Below are 20,496 nucleotides of genomic sequence, written 5' to 3'. Positions count from 1 at the left end.
ATATAACAATGACTATTTTTAAAAATAAAGTATTCAAATGGTTATGAGGCATTTATTATGTACAACGCTAATTTGAGGGATGGCGCGGTGGCACAGTGGTTAGCGATGCTGCTTCACAGCGCCAGGGACCCAGGTTCGATTGCCGCTTGGGTCACTGTCCATGCGGAGTCTGCACGTTCTCCCCATGTCTGCGTGGGTTTCCTCCGGGTGCTCCGGTTTCCTCCCACATCCTGAAAGACATGTTGGCTAGGTGCATTGACCCAACAGGTGCCAGAGTGTGGCGACTTGGGGAATTTTATGGTAACTTCATTGCAGTGTTAATGTAAGACTTACTTGCGACTAATAAATAAACTTTAAAAAGCCACCTCCTTGCCTGCTCCAAAAAACAACTCAAATTGAATCCCCAGGGGACATAAGAACATAAGAAATAGGAGCAGGAGTAGGCCATCTAGCCCCTCGAGCTTGCCCCGCCGTTCAATAAGATCATGGCTGATCTGAAGTAGATCAGTTCCACTTACCCGCCTGATCCCTATAACCCCTAATTCCCTTACCGATCAGGAATCCATCTATCCGTGATTTAAACATATTCAACGAGGTAGCCTCCACCACTTCAGTGGGCAGAGAATTCCAGAGATTCACCACCCTCTGAGAGAAGAAGTTCCTCCTCAACTCTGTCCTAAACTGACCCCCCTTTATTTTGAGGCTGTGCCCTCTAGTTCTAGTTTCCTTTCTAAGTGGAAAGAATCTCTCCATCTCTACCCTATCCAGCCCCTTCATTATCTTATAGGTCTCTATAAGATCCCCCCTCAGCCTTCTAAATTCCAACGAATACAAACCCAATCTGCTCAGTCTCTCCTCATAGTCAACACCCCTCATCTCTGGTATCAACCTGGTGAACCTTCTCTGCACTCCCTCCAAGGCCAATATATCCTTCCGCAAATAAGGGGACCAATACTGCGCACAGTATTCCAGCTGCGGCCTCACCAATGCCCTGTACAGATGCAGCAAGACATCTCTGCTTTTATATTCTATCCCCCTTGCGATATAGGCCAACATCCCATTTGCCTTCTTGATCACCTGTTGCACCTGCAGACTGGGTTTTTGCGTCTCATGCACAAGGACCCCCAGGTCCCTCTGCACAGCAGCATGTTGTAATTTCTTTCCATTTAGATAATAATCCAATGGGGAGACGGGCAAGATTCAAGCTGACAAGAAAAGGCATTGCACCTGATCTTGGACTTGATCTTAGCCAAAAGGCTGAGAAGCAAAGGACTCAGTGTCACTTTTTTCCCTCCTGTCTGTGGGATCCTTTGTATGGTTTGCTTCAGTCAAAAGACTTCATTTTAAGGTACTTCTGCCCCTGTGTAACTAACTCTGCTAAGCTTTAAAGCTAACTTGACCACATTTTAAAACTCCGCTGGTAATTTTTAAAGTAAAGTTTATTTATTAGTCACAAGTTGGCTTACATTCACATTGCAAGTTATTGTGCAAATTCCCCAGTCGCCACATTCTGGCGCCTGTTCAGGTACACTGAGAGAGAATTTAGCATGGCCAGTGCACTTAACCAGCACATCTTTGGACATGGGAGGAAACCAGAGTACCCGAAGGAAACCCACACAGACGCAGGGAGAACGTGCAAACTCCACACAGACCTAAGGTGGGAATTGAACCCGGGTCCCTGGCACATTGAGGCAGCAGTGCTAACCACTATGCCACTGTGCCACTCCAATTCTGGGATGAGCATAGAAATTGACTGCATTTAAAAGTACCATAAGAACATAAGAACTAGCAATGAGGACCATCAGAGGATACAGCAGGATATAGGTCAGTTGGAGACTTGGGCAGAGAGATGGCAGGTGGAGTTTAATCCGGACAAATGTGAGGTAATGCATTTTGGAAGGTCTAATACAGATAGGAAGTATACAGTAAATGGCAGAACACTTAAGAGTATTGATAGGCAAAGGGAACTGGGTGTACAGGTTTACAGGTCACTGAAAGTGGCAATGCAGGTGGAGAAGATAGTCAAGAAGGCATATGGCATGCTTGCCTTCATCGGCTGGGGTATTGAGTTTAAAAATTGGCAAGTCATATTGCAGCTTTATAGAACCTTAGTTAGACCACACTTGGAATATAGTGTTCAATCCTGGTCGCCACACTACCAGAAGGATGTGGAGGTTTTGGAGAGGGTACAGAAAAGATTTACCAGGATGTTGCCTGGTATGGAGGACATTAGCTATGAGGAGAGGTTGGAGAAACTTGGTTTGTTCTCACTGGAGCGACGGAGGTTGAGGGGAGACCTGATAGAAGTCTACAAGATTATGAGAGACATGGACAGAGTGGATAGTCAGAAGCTTTTTCCCAGGGTGGAAGAGTCAATTACTAGGGGGCATAGGTTTAAGGTGCGAGGGGCAAGGTTTAAAGGAGATGTACGAGGTAGATTTTTTACACAGAGAGTAGTGGGTGCCTGGAACTCGTTGCCGGGGGGGAGATAGTGGAAGCGGATACGGTAGTGACTTTTAAGGGACGTCTTGACAAATACATGAATAGGTTGGGAATAGAGGGATATGGTCCCCAGAAGGGTAGGGGGTTTTAGTTCAGTTGGGCAGCATGGTCGGTGCAAGCTTGGAGGGCCGAAGGGCCTGTTCCTGTGCTGTAATTTTCTTTGTTCTTTGTTCTTTGAGCAGGAGGAAGCCATCTGACCCCTCAAGCCTGCTCCGCCATTCAATAAGATCATGGCTGATCTTTTCGTGGGCTCAGCTCCACTTACCCGCCCGCTCACCATAACCCTTAATTCCTTTACTGTTCAAAAACCTATCTATCCTTGCCTTAAAAACATTCAATGAGGTAGCATCAACTCCTTCACTGGGCAGGGAATTCCACCATGTCAGCAGAAACAACAAGTCTTTCGTGGTCACACAGCTGCCAATTATTTATGTAAGTTGGAGACTGTGTGTGCCCGGTCTTGCAATAACACAAATAAGCATTCATATATTGTAGTAACAGTTATCTATTCAGTTCTGTTCTGTCCAAGGTTTGGATCAAGTCTGTATTGGGACCAGCTTCTGCCGGTTTCTGTCTCTCTCTCTCTCTCTCCCTCTCAAGTAATCCTTATTCACTTTCTGATATGTTAATTTTAAATGATGCTCAGTAAAAGAGGTTCAACTTCAGACCAGTTCTGCCCACGTCTCTTCTAAGAGAAGAACAGACCCTACACTGTCCAAGTTTGTAGAAATGTTCCCCTAATTTGTCCATTTCCCCCCACAATAATTTCTAAAGCTTGTTCGCCATGATCTATTCCTTTCTCAACTTCTGCTCATCTTTTTCCAAACTTCCATCTTCCCCCTGCTTTTTCCTTCAGTCACCAGCCCAACACCTCACTTCTCGAACATCCCCGAAGCATTCTCTCCGTCCCCCGTTCTTTTAACCGCCCATTAATGTCTCACACGTTTCCCCCGCTGTTTCCTACTACACTCAGAATAGCAGCCAGACCACAAAAATGTTCAATATCTATTCCTCCTGCTCACCCGATTCACATCTCACTTCCCCATGGCACTTCATTTGCTCTCCTGCCCCCCTATCAAATCAAATTGCCTCCCACAAACCGCCTCCTCTCACCTATCGTCACCAGATTCACTTGCTCACAAGGGGGTCTCCTGTTCTCACTCCATGTGAGAATGTTCCAGGAGATCTTGGGGCTAAAGGGATCATGGGGATAAGGCAGGATCAGGATATTGCATTTGATGATCAACCATGATCAAAATGAATGGTGGAGCAGGCTCGAAGGGCCGAATGGCCTATTTCTGCTCCTACATCTTACTGGAAGTGCAAACCATTCCTTTCCTGCTGCAGGTTCTCACATTGATAATCTTCTCCATCCCCAAGCATGGAATCCCATGGATCTGCCAATCCACAAATCTTCACACAGCAAGTAGCCTCTGACTGACCGTGGGATGTATAGCAATGGCCGAAATTGGGCCCAACCCAACATCCAGCCCAAAAATGACCATTTGGCTCCCAACAATTGTACTTCAGGACACAGGCTGCCAAAAAGCTTGATTCTTGAGGGTGAAAGGTTATTGGGGGGTGGGGAGGGGGAGGTGGAGAGCAAGGCTGGAATAACAGGCTTGAGGTTACAATCAGGTCGGCCATCATCTTATTGAATGGTGGTGCAGGCTGAAGGGGCTGCGTGGCCGTCTCCTGCTCCTAATTCGGATGTCTGTTCATATACATGCCTTTGATTTTGTACTTCAGTTTTATCCGCAGTTTGAATGATTATTAACCAATTTTTAACAACTTCAGAATTTCAACAGGAAATATGTAACCAATCACCTCAAGGGAGGTGATGGTCTAGTGGTATTATCACTAGACTATTAATCCAGAAATTAATGTTCTGGGGACCTGGGTTCGAATCCCACCCGAAACCGAGACTCTGTCTACACTTCCCACTGCCTCGGAAAAGCAGCCAGCATAATTAAGGACCCCACGCACCCCGGACATTCTCTCTCCCACCTTCTTCCATCAAGAAAAAGATACAAAAGCCTGAGGTCCACGTACCAAGCGAATCAAGAACAGCTTCTTCCCTGCTGCCATCAGACTTGTGAATGGGTCTACCTTATATTAAGCTTATCTTTCACTACACCCCAGCTATGACTGTAACACTACATTCTGCGCTCTCTCCTTTCCTTCTCTATGAACGGTATGCTTTGTCTGTATAGCGCGCGAGAAGCAATACTTTTCACTGTATACTAATACATGTGACGATAATAAATCAAATCAAAATCAAATCAAATCAACCTGTATCAACTGTTTCTGGCTGGCTGGAAACAGCCTAACAGGCGGCAATTTGGATCCAGTGTTGCCGACTGGTCCCAGTTCGCACTTAGCGACTGTTCCCGCCATTATGGTGAGCTCATTTCTTCTCATTCTGGGCGAGCAACGCCACGGGAGATCAGCTGCCGTCTTGAAAAGGGAACTGCTGTGACACACGGAGTTACCAACAATTTTATAACTATTTCTAAAAGCAGAAGAGAAATGAAACTGCGGAAGCAAGCGACAGTGTGCAGTCAGTTCCAGAAAGTGGATACAGCCGGCTGTGTACAACCTCACTCAGTCAAATCATCACACCGGGTTCAGAAGAAGCGCAGCAACTTCAGCAACTGTGGGGTGCAAACTGGAGGATGTTCAAGAGTGACGGTTTTGCATTTATGAAAGACATCGAGAGGATGGTAAGTGTATTTAGATTTCATGATGGACCCAGGTCCTTTTCCACATAGAAACATAGAAACCCTACAGTGCAGAAGGAGGCCATTCGGCCCATCGAATCTGCACCGACCACAATCCCACCCAGGCCCTACCCCCACATATTTACCCGCTAATCCCTCTAACCTACGCATCTCAGGGGCAATTTTAACCTGGCCAATCAACCTAACCCGCACATCTTTGGACTGTGGGAGGAAACCGGAGCACCCGGAGGAAACCCATGCAGACACGAGGAGAATGTGCAAACTCCACACAGACAGTGACCCGAGCCAGGAATCGAACCCGGGACCCTGGAGCTGTGAAGCAGCAGTGCTAACCACTGTGCTACCATGCCGCCCTATGGGGGGGTGGGGGTCATAAACTGACTGGGAAAGTTACACCCGCAGACGAAAAGGGCAAAGTAGCTTTCCAGCTTTGACTTAACTTCATAAAAAAAATCAAAACCAAAATTATAGAGTGAAATAAGTTTATATATTTATTATTTTACTGTTCATTCTTGCAGATGACACCAAGATTGGTGGCATAGTGGACAGTGAAGAAAGTTATCTCCAATTGCAACGGGATCTTGATCAATTGGGCCAGTGGGCTGACGAAGGGCAGATGGAGTTTAATTTAGACAAACGCGAGGTGATGCATTTTGGTAGATTGAACCAGGGCAGGACTTACTCAGTTAATGGTAGGGCGCTGGGGAGAGTTACAGAACAAACAGATCTCGGGGTAAATGTTTATAGCTCCTTGAAAGTGGAGTCACAGGTGGGCAGAGTGGTGAAGAAGGCATTCGGCATGCTTGGTTTCATCGGTCAGAACATTGAATACAGGAGTTGGGACGTCTTGTTGAAGTTGTACAAGACATTGGTAAGGCCACACTTGGAATACTGTGTGCAATTCTGGTCACCCTATTATAGAAAGGATATTATTAAATTAGAAAGAATGCAGAAAAGATTTACTAGGATGCTACCGGAACTTGATGGATTGAGTTATAAGGAGAGGCTGAATAGACTGGGATTTTTTTCTCTGGAGCGTAGGAGGCTGAGGGGTGACCTTATAGAGGTCTATAAAATAATGAGGGGCATAGACAAGGTAGATAGTCAATATCTTTTCCCAAAGGGAGGGGAGTCCAAAACTAGAGGGCATAGGTTTAAGGTGAGAGGGGAGAGATACAAAAATGTCCAGAGGGGCAATTCTTTCACACCGAGTGTCTGGAACAAGCTGCAAGATGTAGTAGTAGAGGGATTGCAACGGGATCTTGATCAATTGGGCCAGTGGGCTGACGAATTACAACCTCTATGCCACCAATCTTGGTGTCATCTGCAAGAATGAGCAGTAAAATAATAAATATATAAACTTATTTCACTCTATGATTTTGGTTTTGATTTTTTTTATGAAGCTAAGTCAAAGCTGGGAACAAGAGGTAGTAGTAGAGGCGAGTATAATTTTATATTTTAAAAAGCATTTAGACAGTTACATGGGTGCGATGGGTATAGAGGGATATGGGCCAAACGCGGGCAATTGGCATTAACTTAGGGGTTTTAATAAAAAGGGCGGCATGGACAAGTTGGGCCGAAGGGCCTGTTTCCATGCTGTAAACCTCTATGACTCTACGACTCTATTCTCTCCCCTTTCCTCCTTCCTATTTAGAGTAAGTCTTGTTCAGCTACACCCCAACAGATGCAGTGGGGTGGGGTTAAACTAGCCTCCAGTTTCCCCATTCCGCATAATTTTAGGGGCTCTTTTACACCCCCCCCACCCCACTGCTTGCTCCCCACCCCCTCTTAAATCCACTCAATACTCTGTTTCAGTGAGCTGCACATTAACTATGCTAGCTTACATCGCCATCTCCAATCTACCCTAAGTATGATAGTTTGAAGTTTCTTTATTAGTGTCACAAGAGGGCTTACGTTAACACTGCAATGAACTTACTGTGAAAATCGCCATGCTCCGGCACCTGTTCGGGTACACTGAGGGAGAATTTAGCACGGCCAGTGCACCTAACCGGCACGTCTTTCGGACTGTGGGAGGAAACCGGAGCACCCGGAGGAAACCCACACAGACACAGGGAGAACGTGCGGACTCTGCATAGACAGTGACCCAAGCCGGGAATCAAACCCAGGTGCCTGGCGTTGTGAGGCAGTAGTGCTAACCACAGTGCCACCGTGCATGCCCATGTGTCCTGGGCAAGTGGTGGTGTGTTGACAATGAAAAGCAGAGGGAGGGGAGGTGTTTATTTTTAGATGACAATCAATCAGACAGATCTGCATAGAGAGAGAGTATTTCCTTTCGGGAGACTGAATCTCTGATCTCTGGAGCCTGACCGCTTGGGAGGACACTGGGGAAGAAGGGAGCAGAAGAGTACAGAAGAATGAGAGGGGATTTGATTGAGGTATATAAAATACTCAACGGGATTGATAAAGTAAATGTTAACCAAATGTTCCCGCTTCTAGAACAGTCTAGGACAAGAGGTCATAGTTGTAGAGTAAGAGGGGGGAGATTCAAGACAGAGATAAGGAGACACTACTTCTCACAGAGGGTTGTGAATCTATGGAACTCACTGTCCCAGAGTGCAACAGATTCAGAATCAATCAATGGATTCAAGAAAAGGCAGGCAAGTGGAGTTAAGATGAGATGGAGATCAGCCATGATCATATAGAATGATGGAGCGGGCTCGAAGTACTGAATTTCCTACACCTGCTCCTAATTCCTATGTCCCTTTGTTCCTATGTTCCTAACAAATGGAAAGCTCAGCTGTAGTTTTAGTGCATAGCGTCCACTCTGTATTCTTCTTCCTAAAATGCATCACCTCAAATTTCAGACCCCTAGTGGATTATAGTCATCCTGCCCAACACAGCTATTGGTAGTAGATTAGACACGTTTAACCACACTATCCTTTTCCAGGCACCTCTCCTCCATCTAGCTCAATGGGACTAGACTTGTAAAGTTCCATTTTTACCTGTTCAGTCATAGTTAATCTGATTCCGGTCTTGGGTGACTCTCTGTGTGGAGCCTATACGTTCACCCCGTGTCTGTGTAGGTTTCCACAAGGTGCCCCGGTTTCCTTCCACAGTCCAAGGATGTGCAGGTTAGGTAGAATAGCCATGCTAAATTGCCCTTAGAGACCCCATGTACCCCGGACATTCTCTCTTCCACCTTCTTCCGTCAGGAAAAAGATACAAAAGTCTGAGATCACATACCAACCGACTCGAGAACAGCTTCTTCCCTGCTGCCATCAGACCTTTGAATGGACTTACCTCATATTAAGTTGATCTTTCTCTACACCCTAGCTATGACTGTAACACTACATTCTGCACTCTCTCCTTTCCTTCTCTATGAACGGTATGCTTTGTCTGTACAGCACGCAAGAAACAGTACTTTTCACTGCATTCCAATACATGTGACAATAATAAATCGAATCAAGTCAAATCAAAAGATGTGCAGGTTAGGTGGATTGGCCATGCTAAATTGCCCCTATTGTCCCAAGATATGTAGATTAGGTAGATTAGCCATGGTAAATGTATGGGATTACAGGGATAAGGAAGGGGGTAGTCCTGGATAAGATGCGCTGTTGGAGAGTTGATGCAGACTCGATGGACCAAGTAGCCTCCTTCTGCACTGTAAGGATTCTATGATTCTATGATTCGTCCTCCCATATCTTTCCCTCTGAAGCCCCCAATGATATATAGTGTCCTGAAGAGCTCCTCCATCGCCCATAGCATCATTGAAAGCAGGGCCAATCCGGCACCCCTTGTGTACAGGTTGCAATGATGTTGCAGGACACCGTCCTATCCATCACTGAACACCAGCCAATTAATCTGCATAGCTTGACCCTACTCCCTTTGTCAAGGCAGACGATCCTTCATTCTATGATATGTCCTTTTAATTGATGTTGGGTGAGAAATATATATTGTCCAGGATGCCAGGGGAAAGTCCCCTGTGTTCTCCAGTTTAATGTCTCAACTAAGCGGCACGGTGGCACAATGGTTAGCACTGCTGCCTCACAGTGACAGGGATTTGGTTTGGATTCCAGGCTTGGGTGGAGTTTCCACGTTCTCCCCTTGTCTGCCTGGGTTTGCTCCGCATGCTCCGGTTTCCTCCCACAATCCAAAGATATGCAGGTTAGGTGGATTGGCCATGCTAAATTGCCACTTAGTATCAGGGGAACTAGCTAGGATAAATGCATGGGGTTAAGGGGATAGAGCTTGGGTGGGATTGTGGTCGGTGCAGACTTGATGGGCCGAATGGCCTCCTTCTGCACTGTAGGATTCTATGGTTCTATGACAACACCTTAAATAGTGAAACATTCCCACAATACTGCACCTTAGTGCCACCAGTAGAGTCTCAAATGCCTTGAATAGGACTTAAACCCACAATCTTCTGATTCAAAGGTAAATGTGCTATTATTGAGCTCTGATTGACAAAGTGACAAAGACATTACACAAAAGTTACGTTTTGCAAAGTGAAGGATTTTTTAAAATGATATTTCTCAATTTACTTTACAATAGGATATTCGCAAGAATTGCTTGAGTGTTATACTGCTTGTCTTATTCAAGTGCATCCTCGTTTGGGGTCGCTTTCCTGTTTACCTGCCTTGCGATGGACCGAGGATGGCCAGAACGATTGACTGCAGCAACAGGGGCCTAATATCAGTGCCAATAATCAAATCGGAAAATGTAACCATCCTGCTGCTGAATTCAAATTCCATTCAAGAGATCAAGAACCAAACTTTTGCTAACGTCCCAAACCTCGAGACAATTGACCTGAGTCACAACTGTTGCCCTGGCAAACTCCGCTCACCTGGCCAAGCCTGCAAATTGACCATCGAATCCGGAGCCTTCCTTCATCTCCACAGGTTGAAAGAAATTAACCTGGCAGGAAACAGTCTAACCAGAATCCCACCGTTGCCCAGCAACCTCATTGACTTGAGCCTAGTGCTCAACAATATCATTAACTTACAATTTAGCAATGTCTCCAACCTGGTAAACCTGAAGGTTCTGAACATCAGCAAGAACTGTTTTTACCAAAATCCATGCAACACCTCATTTGCCATCGCGAAGGACACCTTTAAGAACATGCGCGTGCTGAGCATTCTGGTGATGAACTCCAATAACATAACCATGGTACCCAGGGGCCTTCCACCATCCTTGACAGAGTTGAGCCTCTCCGAGAATAAAATCTCCTACATCTTATCAGAGGATTTCAAAAACCTCACTCAGCTGGAATCTCTAATTCTGGCATGGAACTGCCAACGATGTGATCATTCTGCTCAACCCTGCTTCCCTTGCAAGGGCAACAAGTCTATTGAGCTGTCTCCTGACGCCTTCCTCCATCTTTCAAAACTGAAAAGACTGGTCCTCAGAGGCAACTCCCTCAAGCACCTAGATGATATGTTATTCCAATCTCTTGGAGGTTTGACGCACCTTGACCTATCAGACAACTATTTCGCCTATGAAATTCAAAATGCCACGTTTTTTGCAAACTTGCACATGCTGGAAGACCTCAACTTGATGTATAACTACGTACCTTACAAAATCTTAGATAGCCTGCTCCTGCCTCCTTCTTTTGAGAATCTGACGTCCCTGAGAAAGTTTCAAATCGATGGCTATTTCTTCAGCAAGTTAGATAAAGACAACATACGCCCCCTGCTCAAACTCCCCAACCTTAGCTCCGTAAACTTCCGAATGAACTTTATAAAAGAGGTCGACCTGAAACTCTTTGAAGATATGAAGTCGTTGAGATACATTGGGCTGTCTGAAAACGAAGTGTCTTTTTCACGGAGGAACTGCAACCAACTCAGTGGTGAAAATGGCGGAATCAACACCCACTCCGCCAGCTATATAAAGCGACTGACCCCAGAAAGAAGAGTTGAGGATGAGATCATTGAGGAGCCTGGAACTGAAGCTAAAGCTTCCTGTGCCTTTCCTTCTCAAAAGTTTTGCGCCCTCAAAAAGACCTTTGATTTGTCATCTAATAACATTGCGGATATTAAACCAGAAGATTTTGATGGACTGGGAGACATTGAATGTCTGTTGCTGTCTTGCAATTATATGACCCAGGCTCTTAATGGATCACAGTTCAACAGATTGAAAAAACTCAAGTATTTGGACCTTGCCCACAATAGAATTGATTTTTACTACAAAACAGCGTTCTCTGAGATCCCCATGCTTGAGATATTAGATCTCAGTTACAATAGTTACACTTTTGAAATGAAAGGAATGGGACACAGTTTCGACTTCATCACAATGCTTACTTCTCTCAGAAACTTGAGCCTGGCGCATAATCGGATAGCAATGCGGGTGTCCAGCGAGCTACGCAGCAACTCCCTGAATATGTTAAACTTTGCAGGAAACAGGTTAAACGTTATGTGGGAGAGCGGGACAAACACGTACTTGAGTTTTTTCTACAACCTTCAAAATTTAACACTCCTGGACATCTCACACAACATGCTGGCGACAGTGCCTCCAGGGGTTCGATTCCCACCAAGCCTGAGAACGCTTTACATCAACGACAACCAGATCGACTTCTTCAACTGGGATAATCTAACGGCGCTGGTCCACCTGGAAGTGCTGGATCTGAGCCATAACTTGCTCCGCTCCCTGCCCGCCGAACCTTACAGTTTTCCCCAAACGTTCCGCAAACTCGTCCTGCGGCACAATAGGATAGCGGAACTCCACAGCGCCTTCTTCTCTGAAATCAAAGCCATGCATTACCTCGACTTGAGCTACAACTACATAAAAATATTGCACGAGAACAGCATTCCCTCTCACTTACTGGGGAGTTTGAAAGTACTGGCCTTGGACAACAACCGTTTCAGCTGCACCTGTGACGCCGACTGGTTCATCCGCTTCATCGAAGACACAGATGTGTTGCTGCCACATCTCGCCACGAGTTGGAAATGTGAATTTCCCGAATCAGAGGGAGGGAAGAGCTTCATTTCCACGGATCCCTTGTCCTGCCAGAAGGCGTATGGAAGCATAGGCTTTGTCCTGTCCTTTTTGGTGACAGCCATTTTCACGGCTCTGCCAATACTAAACAACCTCTTTGGTTGGGATTTTTGGTACGCCTTCCACATCTGTGCAGCCAAGTTAAAAGGCAGCACGACCATCGACTCAGGAAGCCCGCAGTACGACGCGTTTATAGTTTTTGACCCCACATGCAAGGCAGTGGCCGATTGGGTCTACCAGGAACTTGTGGTCAACCTGGAGAGGAAGGGGCCGTGCAGCTTCAGCCTGTGCCTCGAGGAGAGAGATTGGATTCCTGGCAAGCCAGCGATAGAGAACTTGTATGATGCCATTTACCAAAGCAGGAAGACAATCTTTATACTGACAAACTCTTATTTTGTCAGCGAACAATTAAGGCAGGCCTTCTTTGTTGCACATCAGCGGCTATTGGATGAGAAGACGGATGTCATTGTCTTGGTCATTTTGGATCAGTCTTTGAGGAAGTCGAGATATCTGCAGTTACGCAAGAGACTGTGCAGGGCTTCTGTCCTAAGATGGCCCCACAACCCTCATGCAGAACCCTATTTCTGGCTCACGTTGCAGAAAGTATTGACCAGGGGCAATAAGTTGCAATATGACCCAAATTTCAGTGAGAGCTTTTTACCCTTTGAATATAATTTACAAAGTGTCCTGTACCAAAAGATTTAAATTGAGGAACCGAAAATCTGTCAACCCCCAAGCAGCAGTGTGGCTCGGTGGTACAGTGGTTCGCACTGCTGCCTCACAGCGCCAGGGACCCGGGTTGGATTCTAGCTTTGGGTCACTGTCTGTGTGGAGTCTCCCCCCCCCCCGTTGGTTTCCTCTGGGTGTTCCAATTTCCTCCCACAGTCCAAAGATGTTTAGGTGGATTGGCCATGCTAAATTGCTCCTTAGTGTCCCAAGATGTGTAGGTTAGGGAGATTAGCGAGGTATATGTGGGGATAGAGCCTGGGTAAGATGTTCCGTCGGACAGTTGGTGCAGGCTCAATGGGCCGAATGGCCTCCTTCTGCACTGTATGGATTCTATGAAGTCCACTAAGGAATCTAGAGATTCTAGACTTAAGCTGTAATTTACCTTGTCAGTTGCCTATGAAACCATATCACTTTCCCAAAACATTTTCCAAACTTGCCTTGTGAAACAGTAGAGTAACAAAACTTCCTGTAGGTTTACTCTTTCAGAACTGTCTGATTTAATGGAACTATGTCACTCGGCATTACTAGGGAAAATAAATGAGAAGTCACTTCCTAAATATCTACCATGGTGACTCCAGGCAATAACTCACTTCCTTTATGGTATATGAGAGTTGTTGAAATGTTAAATTAAATCTCGTCAGGACCGCTACCACAGGGGCAAAGCAAAGCGAGCAATGAAGGAAGGTGAGATAATCTGAGAAAAAGACAAAAGACTTGATGAAAAATACAGCGGTGCGGCACGGTGGCACAGTGGTTAGCACTGCTGCCTCACAGCGCCAGAGATCCGGGTTCGATTCCCAGCTTGGATCACTGTCTGCGTGGAGTTTGCACATTTGCCCCGCGTCTCCGTGGGTTTCTTCCCACACTCCAAAGATGTGCAGGTTAGGTGGATTGGCCATGCTAAATTGTCCCTTCGTGTCAAGGGGCTAGCTAGGATAAATGCATGGTTTATGCGGATAGGGCATGGATGGGATTGTGGTCGGTGCAGACTCGATGGGCTGAATGGCCTCCTTCTGCACTGTAGGGATTCTATGAAATGACTTAAAATGTTTCCATTATTTCCATGCTGGTTTTGTAATCATAGGTTTACCATTAAAATTTTCAAACTTCTCCTGAATCAGGGTAGTTTTATTTGATTTGATTTATTGTCACATGTTTTGTTTTACAGTGAAAAGGATTGTTTCTTGCATGCTATATAGACAAAGCATACCATTCATAGAGAAGGAAATGAGAGAGTGCAGAATGTAGTGTTACAGTCTCTAGGGTGTAGAGAAAGATCAACTTAGTGCCAGGAAGGTCCATTCAAAAGTCTGATGGCAGCAGGGAAGAAGCTGTTCTTGAGTCGGTCGGTACGTGACCTCAGACTTTTGTATCTTTTTCCCGATGGAAAAAGATGGAAGAGAGAATGTCCGGGGTGCGTGGGGTCCTTGACTATGCTGGCTGCTTTTCTGAGGCAACAGGAAGTGTAGACAGTGTTAATGTGCCAAAGTGAAGTTTGTTTCCATATCCTACTGCTGGGCAGGGAACTAAACATAGATACATAGAAGATAGGAGCAGGAGGAGGACATTCAGCCCTTCGAACCTGCTCCACCATTCGTCACGATCATGGCTATTCGTCCAACTCAACAGCCTAATCCTGCTTTCTCCCCATAACCTTTGATCCCATTCACCCCCAAGTGCTATATCCAGCCGCCTCTTGAATACATTCAATGTTTTGGCATCATCCACTTCCTGTGGTAATGAATTCCACAGGCTCACCACTCTTTGGGTGAAGAAATGTCTCCTCACCTCCATCCTAAATGGTCTACCCTGAATCCTCAGACTGTGACCCCTGGTTCTGGACTCCCCCACCATCGGGAACATCCTCCCTGCATCTACCCTGTCTAGTCCTGTTAGAATTTTATAAGTCTCTATGAGATCCCCCCTCATTCGTCTCAACTCCAGCGAAAACAATCCTAACCTAGTCAATCTCTCCTCAGACATCCCGCCATCCCCGGAATCAGCCTGGTAAACCTTCACTGCACTCCCTCGAGAGCAAGAACATCCTTCCTCGGAAAAGGAGACCAAAACTGCACACATAATACTCTCGGTGTGGCCTCACCAACGCCCTGTATAGTTGCAACAACCCATCCCTGCCCATTTGCAATTCTATAGATATTGATTTTGTCAATGACTTTACTGAGAGTGTGAAATTAACATTCACTCTAACTTTTTACGTTATGACTACCAACAGCAGGAATTTCATTAATCCACGGGAGCTTTGGCCTAGGCCATACATTACACAAAGCTCTATAGTAATTCTGACTTGGGCGATCGTTTCACTGAACTCAATGGTAAGGAAATATTGGGAAAAGTGTATAATAAGAGGCTGAATTAATAGCACCCAGTTCACACAATCACCCCATGTCACCTGTCAGTAACCTTGGGTGTCAGTTTCAGTGGGAAAACCAGGGCGCATCTCTCCAGCTGCACAGCCGGGTTTTCTCTCCAGATTCTCTGGCACTCTGAGAATTTGGGGGCCTGGTTTTTGCCGTACTCTGACGGGGCAGGGCCTGACAGAGCTGGCAAGGCCTTCTCCAAGTAGTTCGGAGCACCATCTTTAAAGGGCAATAGAAATAAATTCCACGCCCCCTTCCCCTCCGCCATTGACATGGAGCACCCCACCACAGGCATCGGGTCCTCCCACGTCCTTCACAGGCTTTGGAGCGCCAGTACGCACCCCCCCCCCCACTCCCCCCCCCCCCAGACATCGAGGTGCTCCCTCCCCTACCTCAAGCACCAGGGCATGCCCCTCCCATCACCCACCTCACCCCACGAGCATCAGACACTCCAACCTTCCCCCCATCCTGGCCCCACCACCACACATAAGGAGAACTCTTCCTAATGGACTCCCCAGAGGGCCCACTCCTGGCACTGTGACACTCTGGCACTACTCAGGCATGTCCCTCACCACCTGGGGGATACACCTACGTGTGGACCCCCCCCCACAAACCTGGTCACCACAACTGTTTTTTTTTAAAAACGAGTTGTGAATTTCCCCGTTGGCGTGACGTCACGCTGACTGGGTGGGAAGATAAGTTGAGGGCTTAAATAGCGGGCGTCAAGCTGGCTAATGACATTATAATGTATGCTAATATATATACTGATCAGAGTCGCACCCTTCCCAGGCCCAAATCAGAACGTGTCATCAGAGACAGGTGGGGAAGATCCTGGACTGAAATCTCGCCGGCGCCAACCCTGCTTTTGGTCTCTTGTGAGAATTAGTGGCCATTACAGGGTATGCGCCCAGGTCAGGACTAGCATGGCTCTTTAATTGTGGCCCTTATCTCTGATCACCACCTTCCTTAGACAGGCCAACTGAGATCGAGCACTGATGCAGAATGAGATTTTTGTGCATTGCCATCTTATTAAATAGTGCAAATTCATTGTTCTGTAATTTATATTGTCATAGAATCCCTACAGTACAGAAGGAGGCCATTCGTCCCATCGAGTCTGCACCGACCACAATCCCACCCAGGCCCTATTCCCGTAACCTTCATTTACCCTGCTAATCCCCCCTGACGCTAAGGTCAATTTAGCACGGCCAATCAACCTAACCAGCACATCAAGGGTGGCACAGTGGCACAGCGGTTAGGTCCAGCAATATGTAACTGAGGGGGGAGTGGGGTTGGGGGAAGAGTGTACGTGGAAGTAAGGTATAGATTAGCATCGATCCAATTGAATGATGGAACAGGCTCGAGGGGCTGGATGGCCTCCTCTTGTTCCTCTGATCCCTATGGGTACGATTCTGACATTACTGGTGAGATTGCAGTTTGCGGACAGTCATTGTCTGGGCTGATTTAATCAATTCTGTAACTTGACACGTTGACAAGATGGTGAGAGATTACTTGGTGAACAGGGTGTAGCACTGAGAGAGAGAGAGAGAGAGAGTTTCAGGCCGAGAATTAACCATTCCTTTAATTTTACATATCCAAAAACAATGGAAGAATGGCTAATGATAACCATCTTTGAGTACAGATTCAACACGTCAACACTTCAACACAAAATAATGTCTATAAAAATACATCTACGATTCCATTCCACATTGGATTCTGACTTTGATTCCGATAGGGAATCCATGCACCATTTTCTCATCTGTGGTAATTGCTCTGTGAATATATAAATTCTGTGGGACATGGAAAATGTCAAATTAGATATATTCAGCCAGGAACTAGTAACAGGAATGTTTATTCTATGTCCATTCCAAACAGACTGTATTGGGGCTTTGGATTCAGACCTTCATTTGATGAGAATAGGGATATATTTAAAGTCATATCAAGAGGTGAACCTCTTAATATTGGCAGCAACTTCCCCACATCCCCTCCGTTTAGCAAGACTTTTAAGGACAATTTGAGGCTGCAAGGTTCTGGATAATAGAACAGAACCTAAAGTCAAGCTGATACAGGAATTCACAGCAAACAGAAGATGACAGAGATCATAGAATCATAGGGGGCGATTCTCCCAAAAGTGCTGAATTGGCGGGAAAACTGTTCTGGATCGCGACAGTTCTGTCAGTTCAGCTTCTCACCTGAATCTCCGCACTCTGTGCACTGAAGAGGTCCCAGTTGTGAAATCTCATTAAAAACCCGGGGGGGACGGGGCCTATTTGCGCTGGAGTTTGACAGTTCTGGAGCTGTGCGCCTGCGCAGTGTCCCCAAACTGACAAACTCCCATTTGCTGGCCAGCCCAGGAAACCCGCAGTGCTGCCCCTCCAGCGCCCCCCCCCACGGCCCGATCGTGGCCCCCACAACAATTCCCGGGCCAGCCCTGAACCCCCCCCCCCCCCCGTGTCCCGGAGCGCCCCGATGCCCAGGCCCCACCCCCCAACAGTGGCGATCTCCCCACCCCAGCAGACCCCTCTCCCCTGGGGTCAGACCCCGCACCCCCCCCCCAGCAGACCAACCACCCCAGGCTGCTCCAATCGCTGCCCTTCCTCCATCCCAGACCGAACCCAATGCAGAGTGGCAGCGGGACCCCCCCCACCCCCACCCCCACCAATTGCACCTAGGTCTCGCCCACAATAGACCTCACCCCCTTGGCACTGCCCGATGCCTGATGGGCAGTGCCAGGGGCACAGGCTGGCACTGCCAGGGTGTCCATATCCAGGGGGGCACCACCCCCCGCCGCCCGGCCCTGAACGTGGGGAGCTAGACTGAACCCCACCAGAATGAAGTACTCCTGACAGGGTGGGAGATTCGATCAGGACCTGATAGGTCCTGATAATTAGCAAATCTACATATTTAAGATACATTTTAAAAGATTTAAATTACTTATCTGCCTTCCCGCCGGTTTCCAGCGTGGTCTGACTGGCGACTGTTCACCGGCTCTGGGAGATGTGCATGTGTTCCCCGCGCCTGTGCAAATCCCCGTTCAAGGCCGCAGACACACGTCTCCCAGCCGGACCCGCCAGAAAGGTGGCGAGGGGCGGATGGGAGAATCGCGACCATAGAATCATACAGTGCAGAAGGAGGCCATTCAGCCCATCGAGTCTGCACCGACCACAATCCCACCCAGGCCCCATCCCCATAACCCCATGCATTTACCCTTGCTAGCCCCCCTGAAACTAAAGGGCAATTTAGCATGGCCAATCCACCTAACCCGCACATCTTTGGACTGTTGGAGGCAACCGGAGCACCCGGAGGAAACCCACGCAGACACGGGGAGAACGTGCAAACTCCACACAGACAGTGACCCAAGCTGGGTATCAAACCCGGGTCCCTGACGCTGTGAGGCAGCAGTGCTAACCACTGTGGCTCACAAAAACCTACAATGGGCAACACGGTGGCACAGTGGTTAGCACTGCTGCCTCACAGAACCAGGGACTCGGGTTCGATTCCGGCCTTGGGTCACTGTCTGTGTGGAGTTTGCACATGCTCACCGTGTCTGCGTGGGTTTCCTCCGGGTGCCCCGGTTTCCTTCCACACTCCAAAGATGTGTATGTTAGGTTGATTGGCCAAGCTAAATTGCTCCTTATTGTCAGGGCGACTAGCAGGATAATTACATGGGGTTGCGGGGATTTGGGATTGCAGGCTCGATGGGCCAAATGGCTCTTTCTGCACTGGAGGGATTCTATGAACATTCTGTGAATGTTACTTGCGAAATTTTTACAATTGGCCCTCACCCTCAACTCAACAGCTTTGTGTGAGGAGACCATCGTAGATATCCACTCCCCTTTGTGAAGATACTGTGGATGCTGGAATCTGAAACAAAAACAGAAAATGCTGGAAAATCTCAGCAGGCCTGACAGCATCTGTGGAGAGAGAACAGAGCCACAGATGGATGAAGGAATTCAACAACTTCAGAGCATACTCTCCCCTCCAACTTCACCCTATTTCCACTTAACATAGAAACATAGAAGATAGGAGCAGGAGGAGGCCATTCGGCCCTTCGAATCTGCTCCACCATTCATTACAATAATGGCTGATCATCCAACTCAATAGCCTAATCCTGCTTTTTCCCCATAACCTTTGATCCCATTCGCTTCAAGTGCTATATCCAGCCACCTCTCGAATACATTCAATGTTTTGGCCTCAACTACTTTCTGTGGTATTGAATTCCACAGGCTCACCACTCTGTGGGCAGCATGGTGGCACAGTGGTTAGCACTGCTGCTTCACAGCAAGAAGTCTCACAACACCAGGTTAAAGTCCAACAGGTTTATTTGGTAGCAAATACCATAAGCTTTCGGAGCACTGCTCCTTCGTCAGATGGAGTGGAAATCTGCTCTCAATCAGCGGCAAGGAGCTCACAGCTTCACAGCGCCAGGGACCCAGCTTGGGTCACTGTCTGTGTGGAGTTTGCACGTTCCACGTTCTCCTCGTGTCTGCGTGGGTTTCCTCCAGATGGTCCGGTTTCCTCCCACTGTCTGAAAGACGTGCTGGTTCGGTGCATTGACCCGAACAGGCGCCGAAATGTGGTGACTAGAGGAATTTTGCAGTAACTTCATTGCAGTGTTAATGTAAGCCTTCCTTGTGACTAATAAATAAACTTTACTTTACTCTTTGGGTGAAGAAATGTCTCCTCACCTCCGCCCTAAATGGTCTACCCTGAATCCTCAGACTGTGACCCCTGGTTCTGGACTCCCCCACCATCGGGAACATCCTCCCTGTATCTACCCTGTCTAGTCCTGTTAGAATTTTCTAAGTCTCTTTGAGATCTCACCTTATTCGTCTGAACTCCAGCAAAAACAATCCTAACCTGGTCAATCTCTCCTCATACATCAGTCCCGCCGTCCCCGGAATCAGCCTGGTAAACCTTCGCTGCACTCCCTCGAGAGCAAGAACATCCTTCCTCAGAAAAGGAGACTAAAATTGCACACAATACTGTAGGTGACTTTATATCATTCTGTTTCTCCTTTTCATCTCATTCATCTATTTTTATTATCCTTCTCTCACTTCCATTTTTCCACTTATCCATTCCCGCTCTCCTCCTTGCCCCCCCCCCCCCCCCCCCCCCCCCCCCCCCCCCTGCCCCAGGCCAATTGCCTTAACCATCTGTACCTCTGTTCTGCCATTCACACATTCTGATCACTTAAT

At 47.2% G+C, this 20,496-nt stretch overlaps 1 protein-coding gene across 1 annotated transcript in view; it reads left to right on the top strand.

Annotated features, from left to right (window-relative positions):
* Positions 1-12,899, top strand: part of LOC144491888 (toll-like receptor 7) — a 75,239-nt gene extending 62,340 nt beyond the window's left edge. Inside the window, exon 4 of the mRNA XM_078210178.1 lies at positions 9,756-12,899. Within this exon, the coding sequence (XP_078066304.1) occupies positions 9,756-12,899 (3,144 nt within the window). The remainder of the gene's footprint in view (positions 1-9,755) is intronic.
* The last annotated feature ends 7,597 nt before the right edge of the window (positions 12,900-20,496 follow it).

The sequence above is a fragment of the Mustelus asterias genome, chromosome 3 (assembly GCF_964213995.1).
Source record: "Mustelus asterias chromosome 3, sMusAst1.hap1.1, whole genome shotgun sequence".
NCBI classification, from domain to species: Eukaryota; Metazoa; Chordata; class Chondrichthyes; order Carcharhiniformes; family Triakidae; genus Mustelus; species Mustelus asterias.
The sequence above is the reverse complement of the archived record's forward strand: the minus strand, read 5'-3'. Positions and strand labels throughout refer to the sequence as shown.